Source organism: Cnephaeus nilssonii (genome assembly GCF_951640355.1).
Source record: "Cnephaeus nilssonii genome assembly, chromosome: 18".
In the NCBI taxonomy this organism is placed as follows: Eukaryota; Metazoa; Chordata; class Mammalia; order Chiroptera; family Vespertilionidae; genus Cnephaeus; species Cnephaeus nilssonii.
This window is the reverse complement of record NC_137089.1, coordinates 33161102-33182265: the sequence shown is the minus strand read 5'-3', so window position 1 is coordinate 33182265 and position 21164 is coordinate 33161102. Positions and strand designations below refer to the sequence as shown.

Genomic DNA, 21164 nt, shown 5'->3' with positions numbered 1-21164 from the left:
GGGGGTGTGCAGGAGGCAGCTGATCGATGTTTCTCTCTCATCGATGTTTCTAACTCTCTATCCCTCTCCCTTCCTCTCTGCAAAAATCAATAAAATATATATTTTTAAAAAGAAAATAACATGTAAAATAATAGAAATAGATAACTTACAAACCCAAAGTGTGGAAGTGAGGAGGAGTAGAAAAAAATAAAGCCGAGCACACCAACAAAAGAAGTGCTCAATTGCATTGTGAGGAAGGGAGATGGGTGCTCTCCTAGACTGATGGGAACAGAAGACAAAATAATGATGGGACTAGAGACCAACACAACGTCTGGGAAGCAATTTAACTATATGTACCAAGAGCCATGAAAGTTTTCATTGCTCATTAATTCAACTTCTGAATTTATCCTTAGGGGGAATACAACTAAAGATGTGGTGAAATATTTATATAGAGAGTTGCTCATTAAACCATTATTTATACTGCTCAAAAATTGAAAATAGCCTAATGTTCAGAATTAATTGAATTTCAAACTATCCCTTCATAATTTTGTGCTCAATGCATACCTAGTAAACTAATAAAGTAACTATAATATAGTTTTAAGTGAAAAAAGCAGAATAATAAAAAAAAAGAGTTGCCATTTATTGAGTACTAAATGTGGGTTGGTCATTTTTTTTTTTTGAGCTTTACTTATGTTAACTCCTTTAATTCTCATTACAACCCTTTGAGGTTGATACTATTATTCTCATTTTATTGGTGAGGAAATTTAGGCACAGAGTGTTTAAGTAACTTGCCCAAGCTCGGTTAGCTAGTAAGTGGTGAAGTTCTGACTCATACCCAGGGCACCTGAGCTCCTTACCACTGTGCTAACAATCCATTTGACAGCCAGTCTAGAACTCTACCCAACAGGATACTTGCCTCCCCGGGACATCACAGAATCATACTCATGGGCTAACCAGTAGCAGTCTGATCCAACGTGGTGGTCCGTAAACTCCTTTGGGTTGTGAACCTCTTGAGAACCTTCTGGAAGCTGGGTACCTTTTCTGCCAAATGCACATGTGTCTAAAATTTTAGGAGATTTACAAATTCCCAGTAGCAAACTCTAGACCAAAAGTCTCTGCCCTCAGGTTAAGAACAAACCAGGCACCCTAACCAGTTTGGCTCAGTGGATAGAGCATCAGCCTGCGGACTAAGAGGTCCCAGGTTCGATTTCGGTCAAGGGCATGTACCTTGGTTGCGGGCACATCCCCAGTAGGGGGTGTGCAGGAGGCAGCTAATCTATGTTTCTCTCTCATCGATGTGTCTAACTTTCTATCCCTCTCCCTTCCTCTCTGTAAAAAATCAATAAAATATATTAAAAAAAAAAAAAGAACAAACCAGGTTAAGGTACCTCACTTAACCAGCAGCTTCCACTACCTAGACCACTGCAGAGAACAGGAAGAAACCTGCTCCCAAGTTTCTCTCCCCACCTAAGGTGACTTTGACGGGTTGTTCCTTGCCAGTGTCCCTGCTCCTGTCCCTTCTGTGGGCGACTGGATTGGGAGGGATCACAGCAGCAGAAATTCAAATCAGTTAATATAAAAACTGTGGCCTTGGTAGTGAGTCAAGGGTCATATGACAAATGGGAAGAGGGTGGTAGCTCAGTTGAGGAGACCAAAGAGAAGGGGCCCAATGACCATGCTGTTTGTCACTCCATTGCTTTAGAGGAGGCATGGGGGGAAGACAAGGGATGTAGTAAAAGATAAGCAGGAAAATAAGCTACTTTATTTTGCCCAATATATATATATATATATATATTTGATGAGAGACAAAGGCTTAAATAACTAGAAAAGTCTAAAAATAAAAATACAAAGGATACTCACCACTTTGTCAAAACCAGTTTTTATCCAAGTACAAATGAAGATATGGGTCCCTTGCTGTTAGGCTGAGGGACGTATTATAGAGAAGGGAGACACATAAGTCAGGGCATGTAGTACATGAATCCAAAGTTGGAGAAATCTTGGGAGAAAAACTGTCCAGGTTTTCAATTTTGCACAGTTCCAAATAGATGCTGCGATGGAAGGTGCTTCGTACCCTGCCTGCTGGTGCACTGAGCAGAACTAGAGTTCTGAGCGTACAGTGAGATGTTAAAAATGCATGCGCTGCTACAGCTCATTTACTTTATTTCTTGGGATTCCCCAGAGGTCCTCACCCAAAGCATATAATTCAACAAGCTCAGTTTCCTGGCTTCCTAATCCATAGAAAATTAGAAGGAGAGAGGCTTTTAAAAGCAAGCCTGCTAACAGTAACAATTAACAGCTTAGAGAAGAAAAAAGTACTAAAAAAAAAAAAAAGATCAGACGTGCATATAGCATGGTAGTATGTGCCATGTAGCATGGGGACAAAGTCCATATGCCCCAAGAAGTCTCATCCTGATAGCTATTTCCCAGCCCAGGGTACAATTATTTATATTCATCATAGTCACCATTTATCATGAAGGAAGTATAAGATTATATTTAATAGGGTAGGGAGTACATATGCATTCTTGGTGTGTGTGTTTTTTTTTAATTCTTCTTCTTAAACAGACGGGAATGTAATAAAATTTAAAAACCAGCCCTTAAAAAGCAGCCTAAACTACTTGAAGGTTTAATGTCTCTGACATTCCCTATTCTTTTACAAAGATATAAGGTACATGAAGTATTACGGTATTATTCTGGGAAATTTCACAGATCATATATCAAACTGAAACACTCTACCCGTGGTGTGTGATATACTAATCAGTATGCATGCTATAAAATTATATGATGGATGAACGCATCAGAAACTCACAAGAAGATGTGTGATCAACGTCTACACAAACCTGTCAGGGTGAGGAGAACACCGAATAGATACAAGAAGACATTCACTAAAATTGAGGCAAAGAATCAGGTTTCCAATCCCTGAGCTCTGCATGGAAGGCAGCACCCTGAACAATGGAGGTATTTATAACAGGAAACCTTTTCTTAACTCGGTCTTATGCACAATAGAATACAAAATTCAAGAGTTGAGATAAAATGATGGTAGTCATCTACCTTGATCATTATTAGATGAGGAAATTGGTATCTGACCTCATCACACAGTGAATAGAGCCACTACAGCACACACAATGTTGACTCCCTGGTTGCCCCCTCCCCACGGGCAATCTTAAAGTACATCCTCTGTCTCCATTATGTCATGCTGAGAATCGCTAGGCAAGGGGTAGACAGAGCATCCTAGTTTATCTCTTCCTCATCCCCAAATTCAACTGCACACAGCGCCAGGCTCCTCAACAAGAATATGATCATTGGAAAGAGTCTAGGGAGAACCGCTCTCATTTGGGCTTTCCATTGTCCCCAACTTCTCCCCACAAGTCAGTCCTTCAAGAGGACGCCACTGAGCCCCACTCTGCACCCATGGGTACCAAGGATGAAAGACATGACATACTGCCTTCCAGGAGTTTCCCTGAAGCAGAAACAGGATGCAGTCAAGAAGATTTGTGTGGCTGGCATTCGGGGAGGAACAAAGGAGGAGATCAGTGCTGTCCCAGCCATGGGCAATGCTTCTGAACAGGGATATGAGCTTCCAAAAAAGAGTGGGGCTCAACATGCCCTCAAGCACGAAGCCCAAATTCCTTATGGCAAGCAGAGCCTTTCATTCCTGGCCTCCGCCGACCTCCCCCAGCCTCACCTTCCTCCATGTGAGCCCTTATATTCTCTGTGCAATGGAACCAACGGGAGCTCTCCCAACGGGGCCAGCTGTTTCTCCCCCTGGATCACGGCCTAGTGTGCTTTTTGTCTCCAACAGCCTCCCTCACATTTCCTCCTCTCCACTTGCGCCATCTAACTTCTCCTTCAAGTTAGAAAATGCCCCCAGGAAAGTTTATCTGAGGCCTTGGCTTCCAGGCTGGGTTAGATGCCTCTTATCTGTGCTCCGGTAGGGCCCCTCACCTCACTATGGGAATGCAGACTGAGTAAAAAGGTCAGGAAGAGCTGGGAGGAGGGATGGGGAGAAGGGGGAGAGGGGAGACTCATTTGACTCAAGTGGAAGATGATCTTTGGAGAAAGAAACTGATGCCAAATTCTTAAGCTTTTATATGGCAAAATGTATGGTAAAGAGACTGAACCAACTTTATTAGGGGACACTAAAGGTTCCCAAGCAAGGGCTTTGCAACAAATTCTGAGGAACTAGAGATTAGGTGGCACAGTCAACAGGAGACCCAAGCCTCATCAGGCATCATGAAGAAGGAGAAAGAGAAACGCTCAGGATCAAACCACCAGCCAGTCCTGTGATTTTTGTCCAGATTAAATGGCCTCTATTTGAGATGAAGATAATAATACACCTTTCAAATATTGTTGCGAGGTTTAAGCAAGGCAGCACAAGGAGATCCCAAAGCCTGGGAGCATTGCTAGTATAAACATTCTTTGGCCCAGAAAGACCCTGGGTGGTATCCGGGGGAATGCCCTACTTGAAACTAAACCCAGAGGCACTATGCGGGGAGTGCTGGAGACAGAGGCAAAGCGAAGAGAAAAATGATGAGAAACAGAAAGAGAATGTGCAAAGAAAAAAACAACACATCACTTTAAAACCTTCACAACAAAATTTACCCTCTCTTGATTTTCCTGTCTGATGTTACGTGTTGCAGTATAGTAGCAATAACTTCTACAGCTTTATAGTAAATGCTCTGAGCGTGATTTACACCCTTAGTGTAGTGCAGGCATTAAATCACTCCCCGCAGCTGTTTAAGACCCGGAGATCATGGGGAGGAGGGATTATCCAGGAACCATATTTAAAGGGCAGGAGTACATCTCTGAGATTCGGAGCTGGAGGACTGGAGGGTTTCCTTCTCCGCTCTGTAGTATCTCCTTGTAAAGAGATCCGAACAGGCTTCCGGGCTCCTTGAGAGCTCAGGAAAGTCGTCAGTAGCCCAGAGAGCCTCAAATCCTACAGGAAAAGGCCCCACAGCTTGCAATGCACTCATCCGGGAAGTCAGCTATGCCCATGAGAAAGTCTAACAGTGAACGCAGCATGCAGGTAATGCCATGTTTAAAAACTGCCCTTCTCTGCCCGGCTGGTGTGGCTCAGTGGTTGAACATTGACCCATGAACCAAGAGCTCGCAGGTTCAATTCCTGGTCAGAGCACATGCTTGGATGGAGGGCTCCACCCCAGGTGGGGGCTGTACCGGAGGCAGCCAATCGATGTTTCTCTGTCATCAATGTTTCTCTCTCTCTCTCTCTCTCTCTCTCTCTCTCTCTCTCTCTCTCTCTCTCTCTCTAGAAATCAATAAGAACACATTTTTTAAAAATTGCCTTTCTCCATGCCTTTTGCTGACCCTGGCCTTTTAAAGAGCAGACACAGGCCATGCCCTCCCTGCAGCCCAGTTTCAGGCGGAGGCATTGCGAGCATGCTCAGCACTGGCTGCTGTCTCCAGGCCGTGCCCTGAGAAGGAGGGAGTTATTCTTATCTGCAAGGTAATGGGTGCCCTATCTTTTAAATTCCTGTGTTGCAAGTGTGACCTCGGGAGGAGCAGCTGGCCTGGAAAGGTATGCTGTCAATCAAAGCCTGCTCTCTGTGTCCTGTGGCCCTCACCATAAACCCCCCTGCCTCTGTAACAATATCACAAAAGCCATGTGACACCTGGTATCTTCCCGAGGGCAGCCACCGGGTTAGGCGGGGACCTACACGCTGTGCTATCTCGGAGCAAAGACCCCACTGCTCTCCCTTCCATTCAATCCACCTGGGGGCCGGCTGCTAACGGGCAAGCTTCCACGGGCCTGAGCTCCATCGAAAGGGGGTGCTGACAGTGGGCAGAAAGCAGCTGAGCCAGGGCCCAGTGGCATTCCAGGGTGAGCGCTAAAGAATGTCTGATAAGGAGTTTCTGTGGGGGGAGACGGGGATTTAAAAGAACTATCTGAAGAGCTATTTGGTTGACCCACATGACAAGCGATATACTGGTCCAGTGGGGTGAGGGAGCAACATAAACTGTACTAACTTCATTCCCTCGACATCAATCACCAGCTTTTCAGGAGCACATGACAGAGGTATATTCTATTTTATGAGATCTTTCAGCTGAATGAGAAATAGTATCTTGGGCATTTTAGACTGGATTAGGTGGAAGTGGGAAACCACCTGAAGGATGGAAGAAAAGAAATGGCTGTCTGTGTGCCAGGCCCCTTCCCTATCTCAGATCAGTTAATCCTCCCGGCTCGAACAGGCACACAGGATTATTACAGACAGAGGACACCGAGGGTGAGAGGAGGTACGCATCTTGCCAAGGTCACAGAGCTCATAAGCTGCACAGCTGGGGATCTGCTTGCCAACTGAAGATTTGCTCTTGAACACATTTTATTTTATTTTTTTAATATATTTTTGTTGATTTTAGAGAGGAAGAGAGAGGGAGGGAGAGAGAGAAACACCAATGATGAGAGAGAATCATTGGCTGCCTTCTGCATGCCCCACACTGGGGATGTAGCCCACCACCCGGGTGTGTGCCCTGGCTGGGAATTGAACTGTGACCTCCCAGTTCATAGGTTAATTCTCAACCACTGAGCCACACTGGCCGGGCCCTTGAACACATTTTAATACAGCAATGGGTAGGCAAAGATGGTGCCTTCCGTCACTATCTTAAACCAGACTCATATTAAGACCACTTTTTGTAACGTATTCCAAGTAACATCCAGATTCTTTTATTGGGTTGGGATTTTTAATATTCAAAGTTGTCAGATTATTAGGGCAGAGAGAGGCTGGATAGGATTCTCAACTTCTCAGTTGCCTGGTTTCTGTGAGATTGGGGTCTGTGGCTACAGGATTTGCCTTTTGAGCTGAGATCCTTTTCCAATCTGTTGAGACCTTGAGTGACTGGTGGAGGCTTGCTTCCTGAAACCTCACTGAGAGAGCCCTCCTGAATGTCTGATCTACTGACCCCAAATTTTGGCAAAGGGGGGTCTAGTGGTGAGCTGTGCAGCATGGCATTTTAACTGCGGAGTTAGCTCCAAGATCCAGTCCACTTTAGCCACTTACCGGCTGTGTGACCTTGGATAAGTTACCTAACCTCTCTGAACCTCAATTTCATCATCTGCAAAATATGGATATTATTAGTGCCCTTTGTAAGAGCATTACTGCCTGCCACATGGGAAGCAGCTGGGAAGCGCTCAATGTTGTTTGTTTTTGTGGTTTTAACAATCTTCCTTCTCTTCAGTCCATTTTTTTTCTCTCATTCCTCAACTCATAACAACTAGAAAACTGATCCAGAACAATTCTGGGAATATTTCTGTGGGAAGGACAGATGGCTACACATTTTTTTAAAACTTCTATCAATACGCCTTGTGGTTTGGGGAGGAGGATCACCTCGTGGCGCTGGTGAGAAGCATAAAACCCACTTGGCTTGCCTCTCCTCTTTTTGCCTCACCAGTATTTGCGCATTGGTACGTCAGACATCTGACCCCTTTCTTATCACACACTCTTATACTGAGGACAGTTAACTGAAGGAGGCACAGACTCCCTGCTACTTGTAAAAAGCTCTTTTATGCTCTTGCAAAAGCCAAAGGTAAACCTCAATCAACCAGCCTATTTATAGTTTGCAGAGTTATATCCCACCTACTGCCTCGGGGTTCTAATCAGAAGACAGAACCTATGTCAAGCTCGTCTCCCACTGCCAACGCACACCACCGAGCTGTCAGGAGCGTGTGCCACGTCAGCCCGCTGGCGGTTGCCACAGGTCAGCAATAACGGGTGATGTTTGAAGGAGCTGCTATTGCCAGCATATCCATCAAATAAATTACTGCCTGGCGTGAGGGGACAAGAAACAGCTGAACACCGTGCCAGAACAAATGCTCCCCCCGAACAGACAGACTCCAGGTTGCTTTCTGCATTATAGAGTAAACATGACAGTGTCCTTGCTTTCAGAGCTGTGAAGGCAAGATGATCAAGTACCCTAGTAACATTCATCTTCCCATCATTCAATGCCTGGAGGGACAGGGGACGACCGGTGTGAGATGCCATTCTGGGATGTTGAGCTCCGGTCCAGAAACGTGGCCTTTGGACCTTCAGGAACTTGCACAGAGCGAGCTGACTGTAGCCATTCAGTATGTTTAGCGAGTGCAAGAAGGAATGAATGAGGTGTGGATTCGTCCCACTAAAGGATAACAAGAGTTGTCTATTGGTCAGCACCCCATCCACTTTCTCATTTGCTCACACTGAAGCTATAGGTCCCTCTCCACTTCCTTTTTTTTTTTTTTTTTTCCTGCTCACATTAGGAACTAAACAGGCCCTCAACACTGAACCTCCAAAATCATCTCAACTTGCTGTGCACCCGGCTTCTAATGCACATTCCTCACTGTCCGAGCCCCACAAGAATGGCACTATTGTTTACACTGGGCCTCCCTGGGTCTCTTGGCTAAAAGATTGAGCTGAGGGAGGGTGTGACAAACCTTGAATTTGGACCCTAAGTCCATTATGCCACTTAGCAACATACCACTGATTCAGCTTTTGATTGTAAGAGGCGTCAGGAGCTCTGAGTTCAGTGTAGGAATGAGAGTGTAGTTTGGGCTTTGTGGAAAAGCTATCTTCACATTCAGACAGACTAGGGAAGAATCCCACCTCTGTTATCTATTACCTGTACACAATGCAGATCCTTGTGGGACTATGGTAGGGATTAGGAAAAAATATATAAAGTACTTGGCACAAAAGCACTTAACAAAGGGTAGTTACTGACATCGGTGCTAGGACCTTCTAGACAATCCTCCCCCCTCCCCGCCTCCAGCAAATCAGGGGTTCTCAAAGCATGCTCTGGCTCCACTAAGGACTCGGAAACGTGACGGTGGTCTTTTAGGTCATCACGATGCCTGAGGGAGGGGCTGCTAAACAGTCCACAGTGCTGGACACAGTCCTCCACATTAAAAACGGAGCAGCTCCAAAAGCCAACAGCACTCCTTTTGAGGATCACTGCCCGTGACCTTCAGGTCCTCTCTCCTGTCTCATTGTACGCATCCCCACATTCATCCACCACCAAGGAGTCCACTTGCAGCCTCTCAGGAGCTCCATGGGTATTTTGAAAATATCTAATCACTCAGGGGCTGAGCAGTTGGCTCCAGATGTATTTGGAATGAACTTGAAATTGGAAGCCTTCAGTCTGAGCCTATGTTTTTCCATTGATGAGTCATATAGTTCCCCAATTAGAAAGCACCTTCTCCTCCTCCAACTTCTTCTTTATCATCTGTCACTTAGTGATACTAAAACTCCACAATGGTTATGAGAATTCAACCAGAAAATGTACATGGAAATGCCTGGAAACCATCATGTCTTGGGCAGCTGTATATGGATGTACAGTATTATCCTAATATATAAAAAGCCAGGGGCTGTCACAACCAAAACAACCAGACAGACTACCAAATAACAGGTTGTGTGGGGCGACAAGGCAGGCAGGGGGGTTAGTGAGGGACGACCAAATGACTGAACAGCAGGCTGCGTGGGGTGACCAGGCTGGTGGGGGGGGGGGCACTTGGGGGTGACCAGGCCAGCGGGAGTGGGGGAAAGTTAGGGGCAACCAGGCCGGCGGCAGGGGGAAGTAGGGGGCGACCAGGCTGGCAGGCAGAGGTGGTTAGGGGTGATCAGGCTGGCAGGGGGGACAGTTAGGGGCAATCAGGCAGGCAGACAGGTGAGCAGTTAGGAGCCAGTGGTCCCGGATTATGAGAGGGATGTCCCCGGGATCGGACATCCCCCGAGGGGTCCTGGATTGGAGAGGGTGCAGGCTGGGCTAAGGGGACCCCCCCATGCATGAATTTTGTGCACCAGGCCTCTAGTGTACTATAATATAATTGAGTAGGAGCCAACTTAAGGCTCTTTCTTCTCTTGGGAAATCTGATTGGCCTAAGCAGTGCTGTGCTGAGCTCGTTGGAGCATGAAGCACAAGGAAAAATCAATAATCCTTATCCCGCCTTCTTAAAAATGTTGATGTATTATTCATAGAAATTTTTTGAATTAATTTTTATTTTAAAAAATATTGTGTGAAATTTTAAAAGTCTTATTTATTTATTTATCTATTTATATTTTTACTAGAGGCCCAGTGCACAAATTCATGCACGGGTGGGGTCTGGCCAGCCCGGCCCCAATGGGGCCAGATCAGGGCTGGGCTGGCTGGGGGGAGGGGCTACGGGCGATTGCCTGGCAGGCTCTGCCCCCAATTGGGGTGGGGGGCTGATTGGGGGCAGGGCTGGCTGTGGGGAGTGATTGTGGGCGGTGGGCCGGCCAGCCTTGCCCCTGATTGGGGTGGGGGGGGCAATCTGGGGTGGGGCTGCAGGAGGTTGGCCAGCCGACCTCACCCGCTATTGAAGTAAGGTGGGTGATCAGGGGCAGGTCTGGCCAGGGGGAGGGGCTGCAGGCCAATCGGGGTGGTGGGGGCCAATTGGGGGTGGGGCCAGCCCAGGGGAGGGGATGCAGGAGGTTGGCCGGCTGGCCCTGCCCCCTATTGGGGTGGGGGCGATCAGGGGCAGGGCCGGCTGGGAGGAGTGGCTGCCAGAGGTTGGCCAGATGGCCTCAACCCCACATTGGCCAGTTTGCTGGCCGCAGTGGGCATCATAGCAACCGGTTTTTCTGGTCATTACAGCGTTCTGGTCACTGGCTTTTTATATATATAGATTTATTTCAGAGAGGAAGGGAAAGGGAGAGATAGAAGCATCAACGATAAGAGAGAATCATTGATTAGCTGCCTCCTGCACGTCCCACACTGGGGATCAAGCCGGCAAGCTGGGCATGTGCTCTGACCAGAAATTGAATCATGACCTCCTGGTTCATAGGTTGACGTTCAACCACTGAGCCATGCTGGCCAGGCTGTATGACAATATTATTTACTTTGATTCCTGAGTGATTTGGTGGCCTCTTAAATTTTTGCATCCTAGGCAAATGCCCCACTCCCTCACCCTTGTCCTGATTCTTAATCTCCAATCTAGTTGGCTGTGCTTTTTTTGCTTTTTTTCAGACAGAGAGGAAGAGAGGAGTGGAAGAGAGAAACATTCATGTGAGAGTAAAACAATGATATGCTGTCTCCTGCACACCCCTACCAAGCATCAAGCCCACAACCTGGGCATGTGGCCTGGCCAGAATTAAACCAGCAACCTTTCAGTGCATGGGGACAATGACTGAACAACTAAGCCACACCGGCCAGGGTGAAGTTGGTTGTGCTTTAATACAAACCTTTTATCCCTGGTTCTGTATGGTGGGAAAAGAGCCTACTGGATTAATTGCCTCCTTAGAGTAATTCCATATATTTGTCAGGAGTAACCAAGTTACTGAGTTATTCATCAGCCCTTTTTTCTCTCCACTAAATTATCCTAACTTAGTTTTTCCTTACAGTGCCTCGGCTTCCTTACAGAACCAACTTTCCAAATAATTTTCAACCTAGCTGCTGATTTCTGAACTTTTAATTGCGATAAACAAAAAATACCCTGACAAAAGAATCTCAAGTGTAACTTTATACATTGTGATTTGTTTTTCCCCCCACTAAAGTACTTGGAGACAAGCTGGTCTACACACAGCACTAATGGATGCTACTGTCATCTATTGTGGGGCTTTTATTATCTGGACTCCCCAAATGTCTTTCTTATACCCTAAGAATATAATAAACACCCTAAGATGAGGTGATGTCTCAGAGCTACATCTGAGCTAGCACAGAGAACTTTGGAACACAGTGGCTTGAAGTCTCGGTTGCAGTTTTCATATTTTTCCAAGTAGAGAAAAGTTGGTTATAGCAGCAAATCTTGCCACCCTTAGAAAGTACATCTTGGGACCCATGATTGTAGGAATTGGCCTGATTTCATTTTTTTTCTTAAGAAACATTGGCCATTTATTGAACACCAACTATACTAGCCTATGATCATCGTCACCCCCACTTTACAGGTGAGAAACTGAGGGTAGTAAAAATTTAAGCCACTTGCTCAGGATCACATGGCTGGTTGGGAGGCAGCTGAGATGTGAAGCCAGCCATCTGGCTTCAGAGAGAAGGCATTTAGTCACGATTCTATTCTGCCTCTTGGACACCATGAAGTAGGGCAATTGGGGTTAATCCTTGCAACAGCTCCCCAGGCCAGATATTACACCCACGTTCACTTGATGAAATTGATATTCCAGAAGGGAAAATAACTTGACCAAGTTTACCTCCTTTTAACTGAGTGACATCCATGGGAAACGTGCTCATACTTCCCTTTCCATGGGAAGCGCGTTCCTGGGCCAGTCAGGCTGTATGACCAAGTGCAAGTGTGCAACTCAGAAAGAAGTAAGAAACAGATTTCATTTTTATCAGATCTTAACAAAAAAATTGTGGATTTTTGTCAAGGCTGATAGGAGTTTAGGTGAGAAAGATCAAAAGGCTCATTGAGCAATAGCATCCCCTTTGGTCACTATCACATTCCAAGCTGATGAGCTGAAATGTAAACTCTGCTGACCTTGAAAGCTTCATTTTATGGATGAATATGTGGATGCTGATTTAATCTAATGCATTTCAGTTCATCCTGGCAGCCTCGGAAAACCATGGAAGTCAGACAGCTCTCTGCCGCGGCCCCATTTCTGGAGGAGACCAGTTTGTGCTCCATAGCCCAGAGCACTCCTGCTCCTCGGTTGGCAGCCCTAACCCAGGCAGATGGGGCCCTGCCTGTGCCTCTGGATGATCCTGCCTCCCAGCCCTCACCATTAGACACTTTGGTTCATGGTGTCTGGCTCTAGAAGAATGAGATTTACATAGTTTTATAAATATTAATAGCTATTTTAATCTCAGTAAACCTTTTGTGTGAGACATTCAAATCACTTCCCAGTCATCACAGGCCCCCAGCGAGAGAGAAGTAATCATTTGGCAAAGCTGTGCCAACTTCCCCAGGCCTTTAGGGTCCTCTTTAGGCTGGGTCTGGGTAACAGGGAACATGTTTGGGGAGAAAACAAACAAGTGCTTCGGACGGGTGTGCAAGCAGATGGCACCCATCGGCCCACCCCATTTTCAAGCATTGTACTCTTGTCTACATTTTTAATTTATTTACCCTCTATGCTCTCTTATTTTTGTAGTGGGATGGTTTATAATGTTAATAATACTACCAAAAGCTAATATTAAGGGCTTGCCATGTGCCAAATAATGAGCTGTGTTCCTAAATGCATTATCTCATTCAATCCTTCCAATTACATTATTAGACAGGCATCATTATCATCCCCATCTTCCAGATGAGAAAACTGAGACCCAGAGAGGTTGCTTGTCCCAAGTCATACTAGTATAACCAATAAATCACACGATAGTGTGACCACATTCTAACTGAGGCTTCTTTGCTTCTAATGATCTCTGGCTGTCAACGGCATAGTCTCATCACTCACCTTCTTATGAAAACCAAAATACTTAGAACAAATAGTATTTTACAGTTTGAAAAACTATTGACTCAAGTAGACCCAGCCTTGGGGTTGGGGGTGGTGAGAGAAAGAGAAAGGGAGAGATTACTTCAAAAAGCTTAGTGGATTAAGAGCCTGTAATGTGAATTTTAAAATCCCTTTCCATTCACAGCTTTAAGCTAAATGAGCTTCACACTCATGAGCCATTAAAGCTGGAAAGTAACTCAGGAAGTACCTCAAGCTTTTACACTTGAGGAAACTGAGGAACAAAGAAATGAAGTAGCTCATCCAAGGCTATCATAATCGTAAACATTTGGATTATTCTCTCAAAGACTTGCTTCTTCTTACTATTTATTATTCTTAAGGCATTCTGAGATATATACACAGGCCAAATGCTCATAGAAAATAAGATATTTTGCTATGACTTACTTCTCTATGTGTAAATCACTACATACTGGCGCCTGTCTATGCATCATCTGCCTTAGCAGATGGAGGTTCTAGAACACTTACAACTAAGCACAAATGAAGTCAGCTTGATTATTCTCCAGAATCATCAAACAATTTCCTGTTCTCAAATCCAAATGTTAACGCGCCATTCTCAAAAGGACAGCCATCCCGTCTAGTTTAAGACTGACGTCCTGTGTTGACAGGCTGTGTCACAGAAGGAATTCTCGCATGGTAGACGGGAGTTAGTACCTTACGTGTTTGCACCGTTGCTGGACAGTGGGCTGCACAAGGAGCTCTTGGCTGGCAGGGACCTTATGTTTTCACCATTGTCCTCAGTGCCCAGTACAAGCTCTGGTGCAAAGTCTATCCCAGTGGTTCCCACCCTTTTTTGGCCATGCCCCACCTAAGCATCTCTAAAATCCTGATGCCTTCCCTGTGACATATACTTCTTATTATTAAAAAAGCGAACTCCTATTCACATGGAGGAAGCCTAAAAGGCCATTAACTTGGTCTAAGCAAGCTTCCAAAGAATGTGGTATCCATGACAGAGAAAAATAAAAGAACAAAAGGACAGTTGAAGTACTGAGGAAGAAATCACTAAGAAATTGTTAAAATAATAATAATAATAATAACAATAATAATAATATGAAGTAATATGAAAAATAGCAAATAAAGTTTCAAAACGTATCATAGAGAACTGAAATGTGTAAATATGCCACAATACATATTTATATAGTGTATATGAGACCCCCTAGAACCATAAGAAATGCAAAAACGTCACTGTTAATAACTCATTCTCAAATTGCCCCCCTTAAAAATCAAATTGCCCCCAGGACCAAACCAGAGACGGTCGAGCCTGCATCGCCACTGTTTGTCCACCATCCAGACATCGTTGCTGACATGTACACATCAGAACTTTTGCACATTGAAACTTGGACTCAGAACTTTTGGACATTGAAACTTTGGACTCAGAACTTTTGGACATTGAAACTTTGGACTCAAACATATTTTGTTCTTAAATGTTTATTTCTGGTCTGTAAATGCAAGATTTTTTTTTAAGGAAGGAATTGTGGGGAGATGCCGGAAACCGACCATTGTCTCACTAATAGAAAAGATGTAAAAGGCTGGTCAACCTTGAAGCTCTGAAAGGTCAGAGCCAACCACTCCCTATCTAACTGAGACAATGGTAACTGAGGCAACTTCCCCATCAAATAATCATGTAAATCCTTACTGATATGATAATCCACTTATTACCTGCCTAAGGGCTATGGGTGTATCCCATAGTCTCAATAAAAGGCATAGCAAGGCCAGAGCCTAGTGGTAGTCCTCCCCCTAGAGGTGGACTCCCACCTGGCCCCCCATTTACCAAAAAAAAATAAAAAAAAATCCAATTGCCCCCTGTGGGGTGTGTGCCCCACATTGGGAACCACTGGTCTATACTCATTAAATGTTTGTTGAGTGAATGATGGATAGGTGACTATAAAAATCTGTAAATCTTTCTCATTAATAACGCTTTGGAATGAGGGGCTCATCATGAACGCTTATGGAACAACAGAGCAGAAACACAGACAGACAGGCCAAGCTCAACTGCAGACCTAACCAAATTCAGAGTGTGAAAATATCCAAAACCCCTTTCAGGGTGAGCGTGCCCTGTCCCAATCCATTAACCAGAAAATAGCCAGTGGCTGCTAAGGTGTCCTGTACTATCAACATATTTAAGAGGGGGGTAGTGATAGGAGACAGTGAAAGGGCACCCTAGAAATACCGTTTAATTATATTGGGGAAGGGGTTCTTTAGTACGTTTTTAAAGTTATTTTTATTTTTAACCCTGTGTCTCCCCACATAACAGAAACATTTCAATGATGGCATTGCTGTGCAAGCTCAAGCCACAGGTGAAGTTTTGGAGACTGATTCATGCATTTTTTCTCATTCGCCATATATAGGCCATTGTGCCATGTGCCAAGCGGGAAACATGAAAAAGACACAGTCTCCTTCCCTCAAGGAACTTGCCGTCTTGGAAGGAGGGGGTGAAAAAGAGCTCACAAGTAAACTCACAATTACAATAAAGCTGGGTTAAGACAACTCACTCTCAAGTCAGATTACCAGGGTTCAACATCCTCTCCATATTTTACTAGTTGTGCGACAGCTTTGTGTCATCAAATGTAAAATAGGGATAATAATAATTCCTGACATGCAAAGTTCTTGGTGGGTTAAACAATACATATAAAGGCTTCGTAGAGTATATGGTGAGTAGGCAAAATATTAGCTATGGTAACAGTGGTTCTTAAACATCTATTTTAAATGCCTTAATGGCTACATGAACAGAGGAAGGGCACCTAACTAAAGATAGATGGTTGGGGTTTGGGGAGATACAGACTGCCTTCCTATTCTAGCTGGTTTAGCTCAGTGGATAGAGCATTGGCCTGCAGACTGAAGGGTCCCAGGTTCAATTCCGGTCAAGGGCACATGCCCAGGTTGCTGACTCAATCCCCAGTGTAGGGCATGCAGGAGGCAACTGATCAGTGATTCTCTCTCATCATTGATGTTTCGGTCTCTCTCTACCTCTCCCTTCCTCTCTGAAACCAAATATATATATAAAGACTGCCTTCCTGAAGAAACATAAAGATGGATCTGAATCAGATTGTGTCCAGGGTTGTTTGAATAGGGACAAGAAGTGGTTGGCCTCTCCTTCAGGTGTCTGATAGGACAAGTCCAAAAGCTTAGAGGCATGCAGAAGCCTCAGCTATTCAAAGAAAGGCTTATACTTCCAACCAGCTGGACCAAGGAACAGAAGAAGGGCAGAGGGTGAAGTGGAGACTGATAAGGTGGGTCATAAGAGGCCTTCCTTTACTTTGCAGAATTTTAATCAGGAGAAGGATGTGACAGAATTTTGGAAGGATCACTCTGTCTGCAATGTAGACAAAAATGGTCCAGAAGACACTAAACCAGAGGCAGGAATGCCAGTTAGGAAGCTGTCCCCGGAATGCAAGTGAGCAATGGTAAGAACCTAAACTAAGGCCATAGCAGTGGAAGCAAAAGGAAGAGATTTGAGAGGCTTCTAAGAAACGGAAAGGACTTGGAATTAATTGGATGTGAGAAGCAAAGGCAGGGAGTAGCCAGGATGATACCTAGATTCCTGGCTCCAGAGACTTGATGGATGGAATAGCAGGTAGCGCAGGGAAGAGGACACATTCAGCTGGGGACATGTTGAGTTAGTGGTTCTTTATAGGATTTTTAAAATGATGGAGGGGATCCAAGAAATTATTTTATGTGTTGAAAACACTTGATTTAAAGCTATCCCATGAATCCAATTTTGTTGTGCTGGTTAAAGAGGAGAACACTAAAGACAAAATATATGGTTCTTCTAGAAGACCAGCTTTCAATTTTGTTAAAATGTATGACTCACTTTAATGAAGAAACTAGTGACCTCTAAGGTGCCTTACAATTCTAACACATGATTCTGTTGTTCCCAAAACAGCCATGAATCTGGAACTACCTTTTAATGACAGTAAACTCGTGGCCTGAAAACTTCCTTTGTGGGTATGTGCAATATCCTAATATATAAAAACCCAGGACCCATAACATCCAAAATGACCAAAGGCTCAACCGACCAGAAGTCAGTCCTGCAGTTAGTCCTGGGTTGCCGTGGAGACCCAGCACTGACTGCTGCTGCTGCGGGTGCAGTGACCCAGCACTGACTGCTGAGGGGGCTGCAGATCAGGCCCAGAGACCAGGGAAAGAGAGGCAGGGTCTGATCCGCAGCCTCCGTGGCAGCTGTTGATCAGCCCTTGCCTCTCTCTTTCTCCCTGAGCTTCACCAGCAGCCACACCTCTCTTTCTCTCCAGACCTTCATGGGGGCTGCTGATCAGCCCCGCCTCTCTGATCAGGCCCAGAGATAGGCCCGGAGACACTGAATGGCATAGAAACCAACCAATCAGATCCAAATCTGGGTGAACTGTGAGGTGCCAATGGCTGCCTAGGAGGTGGAGCTTTTGGCGCTGACTGGCATAGAAACCAACCAATCAGAACCAAACCTGGGTGAAGTGCGAGGAGCCAATGGCTGCCTAGGAGGCTGAACTTTTGACGCTGACTGGCATAGAAACCGACCAATCCGAACCTAATCTGGGTGAACTGTGAAGGCAGAACCTAAAGTAGGGGCAGAAGAGGGGTTTTAAGGGCAATAGGTGTTTGGTGTAAGGTGTAAGAAAGTGGTTCAATTTTTTAATGACCAGTTTGGCTGTATAGTGCATAAGGCTGGCTATCAGTCCAGATATAGGGATTATGTATTTTTGTCTGCCAAGAGCATCTCCATCTGCTGAAAAAGGCTTCACCAACTCCCATTTAAGCAATCCTATCCTATATAATCTATCTTTATAATGAAAGGGTAATATGCTAATTAGACCAGGTCGACTGGCCACCTTCCGGATGGCCAACTTCCTTCTGGACAAAGCCATGGTGGTAGGGGCTGAAGCAGAGAGGGCAGTTGGGGGAAAGATCAGGCCAGCAGGGGAGGGCCATTGGGGGCGAAATCAGGCTGGCAGGGGAGGGCAGTTAGGGGCGATCAGGCAGGCAGGCAGAGAGGTTAGGGGCAATCAGGCAAGCAGGCAGGTGAGCAGTTAGGAGCCAGTGGTCCCAGATTGCGAGAGGGATGTCTGACTGCCGGTTTAGGCCCACATGGATCGGGCCTAAACTGGCAGTCGGACATCCCCCAAGGGGTTCCAGATTAGAGAGGGTGCAGGCTGGGCTGAGGGAACCCCTCCCCACCCCCGTGCACGAATTTTGTGCACTGGGCCACTAGTCTATATATATAAAAAGCTAATATGCAAAGTGTCCCCTCAGGAGTTTGATGAGACTGGGAGTTTGATCACTTACTATGAAGTGTGCTGACCACCAGGGGGCGGTGCAGAATGAAGGAAGGTCCTGGCCGGCAGCCAGAAGGCCCCCATCAGCCCAGATTGCTGGCTAGGCCTAGGGACCCTACCTGTGCACAAATTTCATGCACTGGGCCTCTAGTATCCTATATAATAAAAGGCTAATATGCAAATCAACCGAACGGCAGAATGACCGGTCGCTATGATGCACACTGACCACCAGGGGGCAGATGCTCAACACAGGAGTTGCCCACTTGTGGTCAATGCACTCCCACAGGGGGAGTGCCGCTCAGCCAGAAGCTGGACTCACATCTGGCAAGTACAGCGGCAGTGGCAAGACCCTTTCTTACCTCCGTGACAGTGCTAAGGGGTCCTGGACGCAAGCCAAGCTGAGGGACACTACCTTACCCCCCCCACCCCCCTCCCCGTGCGCGAATGTCATGCACCGGGCCTCTAGTATATACGTAATTTACTTCAGAGAGAAGGAAGAGGGAGAGAGAGAGAGAAACATCACTGATCGGCTGCCTCCTACATGCCCCATACTGGGGATCGAGCCTGCAAACCAGGCATGTGCCCCAAATTGAACTGTGACCTCCTGGTTCATAGGTTGGCACTCAATCACTGAGCCATGCCTGCTGGGCCGGAATATATATATATTTTAATGAAAGCCTACTATCTATAAAGCCATAAAGCCCCAACATGCAATGGCTATGCTTATGAACAAGAAAAAACAAGTAAAGACGCTATCTACATTTACCTACTCTGGTCCCAATTGGCTGCAAACAGCAGGAGAATCTTCCTGCCGTAGTGGTCGCGGTTTTCCAGCACTCCAGGGAACCCGTCGATGAGTGCCCTCTTAATGCCAGGGTCATCAGCCTTGAAGTTTTTGAACATGTCCAGGTTTAGCTGGCGGTACTGAAAGTACTGGGCCAGGAGTCTAAAGGCATCTGCTTGGTGAAACTTCCTGGCTCGGAGAAATCTCAGGATGAAGGCATCATCTGTGCGTAAAAATCCAATGTCAGGCCTGGTGATGATCATGTCCCTGACCTGCTGAATATCCTGATGTAAAATATCTGGGTTTTCATTCAGTTCCAGGCGAGCTTTCTCTATAGTCTCTGGACTGAGTCCAGCCTGTAAATGGGTCATCTTGGCCAAATCTCCTTTCCAAGTGTTTAATTGCTGATATTTGGGAAGAAGAGAAACTGGTCCCATTCACGTGATAGTCTGCTGAAACCCTGGCCCACTCCACAGTTGTTTTACTACCAGGCACCCACGGAAACAGACAGAGCAAGGGTCTTCGTTCTGTTCCTGGGAGACAGTAGGACATCCAGGTCCTATGTGGTGGTAGCGCTCCAAAGGAGAAGCAGAACCGAGGCCATTGCCACTGCAAAACAAGAGAAACAAAACAGAGATGATGGGCAAATGAATGGATCTGAGATAGAAAAGCAGTGCATTCTGCTTCCGGTCTGATTAGATTAGGTATCCAACGGACAAAGAGTAAATTATCTTCACAAGGGTATATTTGGCATAATTTTATTGACAAACTGAACGCATAATATGCAAGTGTTTGAAATATGTTCGGGAATTTTTCAGTTACATTGACTGGTTATCATAATAGTATGCAGTCGGATTAGTAACAGATTGCACTTTTATTAATTGCCCTGAGAGAGAGTAAGAAGAAAGATCCTTTTCTGCTACAGCATGCTTTATGGGGCTATTCACAGGCCCAGCTATGGCAGAGAAATTATGGCTGCTGAACAATTTACTGCTTCCCATTAGCCTCTTTCCTCAAATAGATGTATCTTTCAAAGAAACCCCCTCCCCTACCTTTTTTAAAGGCAGCCATTTCTATCTTAACAATAACAAGGGACTGTTAAAAGTCACCCCATCCTAATTCCAAAGGTACCTAATTACTAAAAACTGAACTAACAACAATGGGGGATGGGGAGGGGAGGGCAGCCTTATAACTGGAAGCTTGACCTTCAATAATCAAAGGGAACAGCATTGGAGAAGGATGCTTACATGTGGACATTTACAAGGGGTGTTATTATTTGTCTTTGTCAAACTTCTGCAGGGAAGGCAAAGAGACTTAAAACTCTATGTTGCCTCCCTACCCAATGCAATGTCTATATGGGCTTAAACATGATTCCATTTTATATACATTGTTTGTTGCTCTGAGATATGACTTTATTCATAACAATGATTATTTTAATCATCTCAGATACATTTTTTATGATTTCTCCACTTAAATGGTATACAGAGAGGCACCCATATCTTTCTCATTTTAAGTATAAATGTTTAAACTCAGACATCTGTTTCTTCTAACCTGGGAGCTCCAAAAATCAGAAGACATAAATGAACTTGGATTTTCCCCCTAGCATTCCTAAGACAACAGTATCTCCAAAAGGAGGCAGAATATTGACTCCCAACCTAAATATTATTGCTAATGTTTTATCATACAACGTAATTTAAAAGCCAAAGTGATTCTTCTGCTTAATTTAGGACTAGCAGTATT

The 21164-nt window shown here is 45.2% G+C and overlaps 1 protein-coding gene across 1 annotated transcript in view; it reads right to left on the bottom strand.

Moving 5' to 3' along the window:
- The window catches only part of CLVS1 (clavesin 1), a gene marked incomplete at both ends in the record, with an annotated part of 117313 nt that extends 97452 nt beyond the window's left edge, over window positions 1-19861 (bottom strand). Inside the window, one exon of the mRNA XM_079796529.1 lies at window positions 19407-19861. Coding sequence (XP_079652655.1) covers window positions 19407-19861 — 455 coding nt within the window. The remainder of the gene's footprint in view (window positions 1-19406) is intronic.
- Window positions 19862-21164: the final 1303 nt, after the last annotated feature.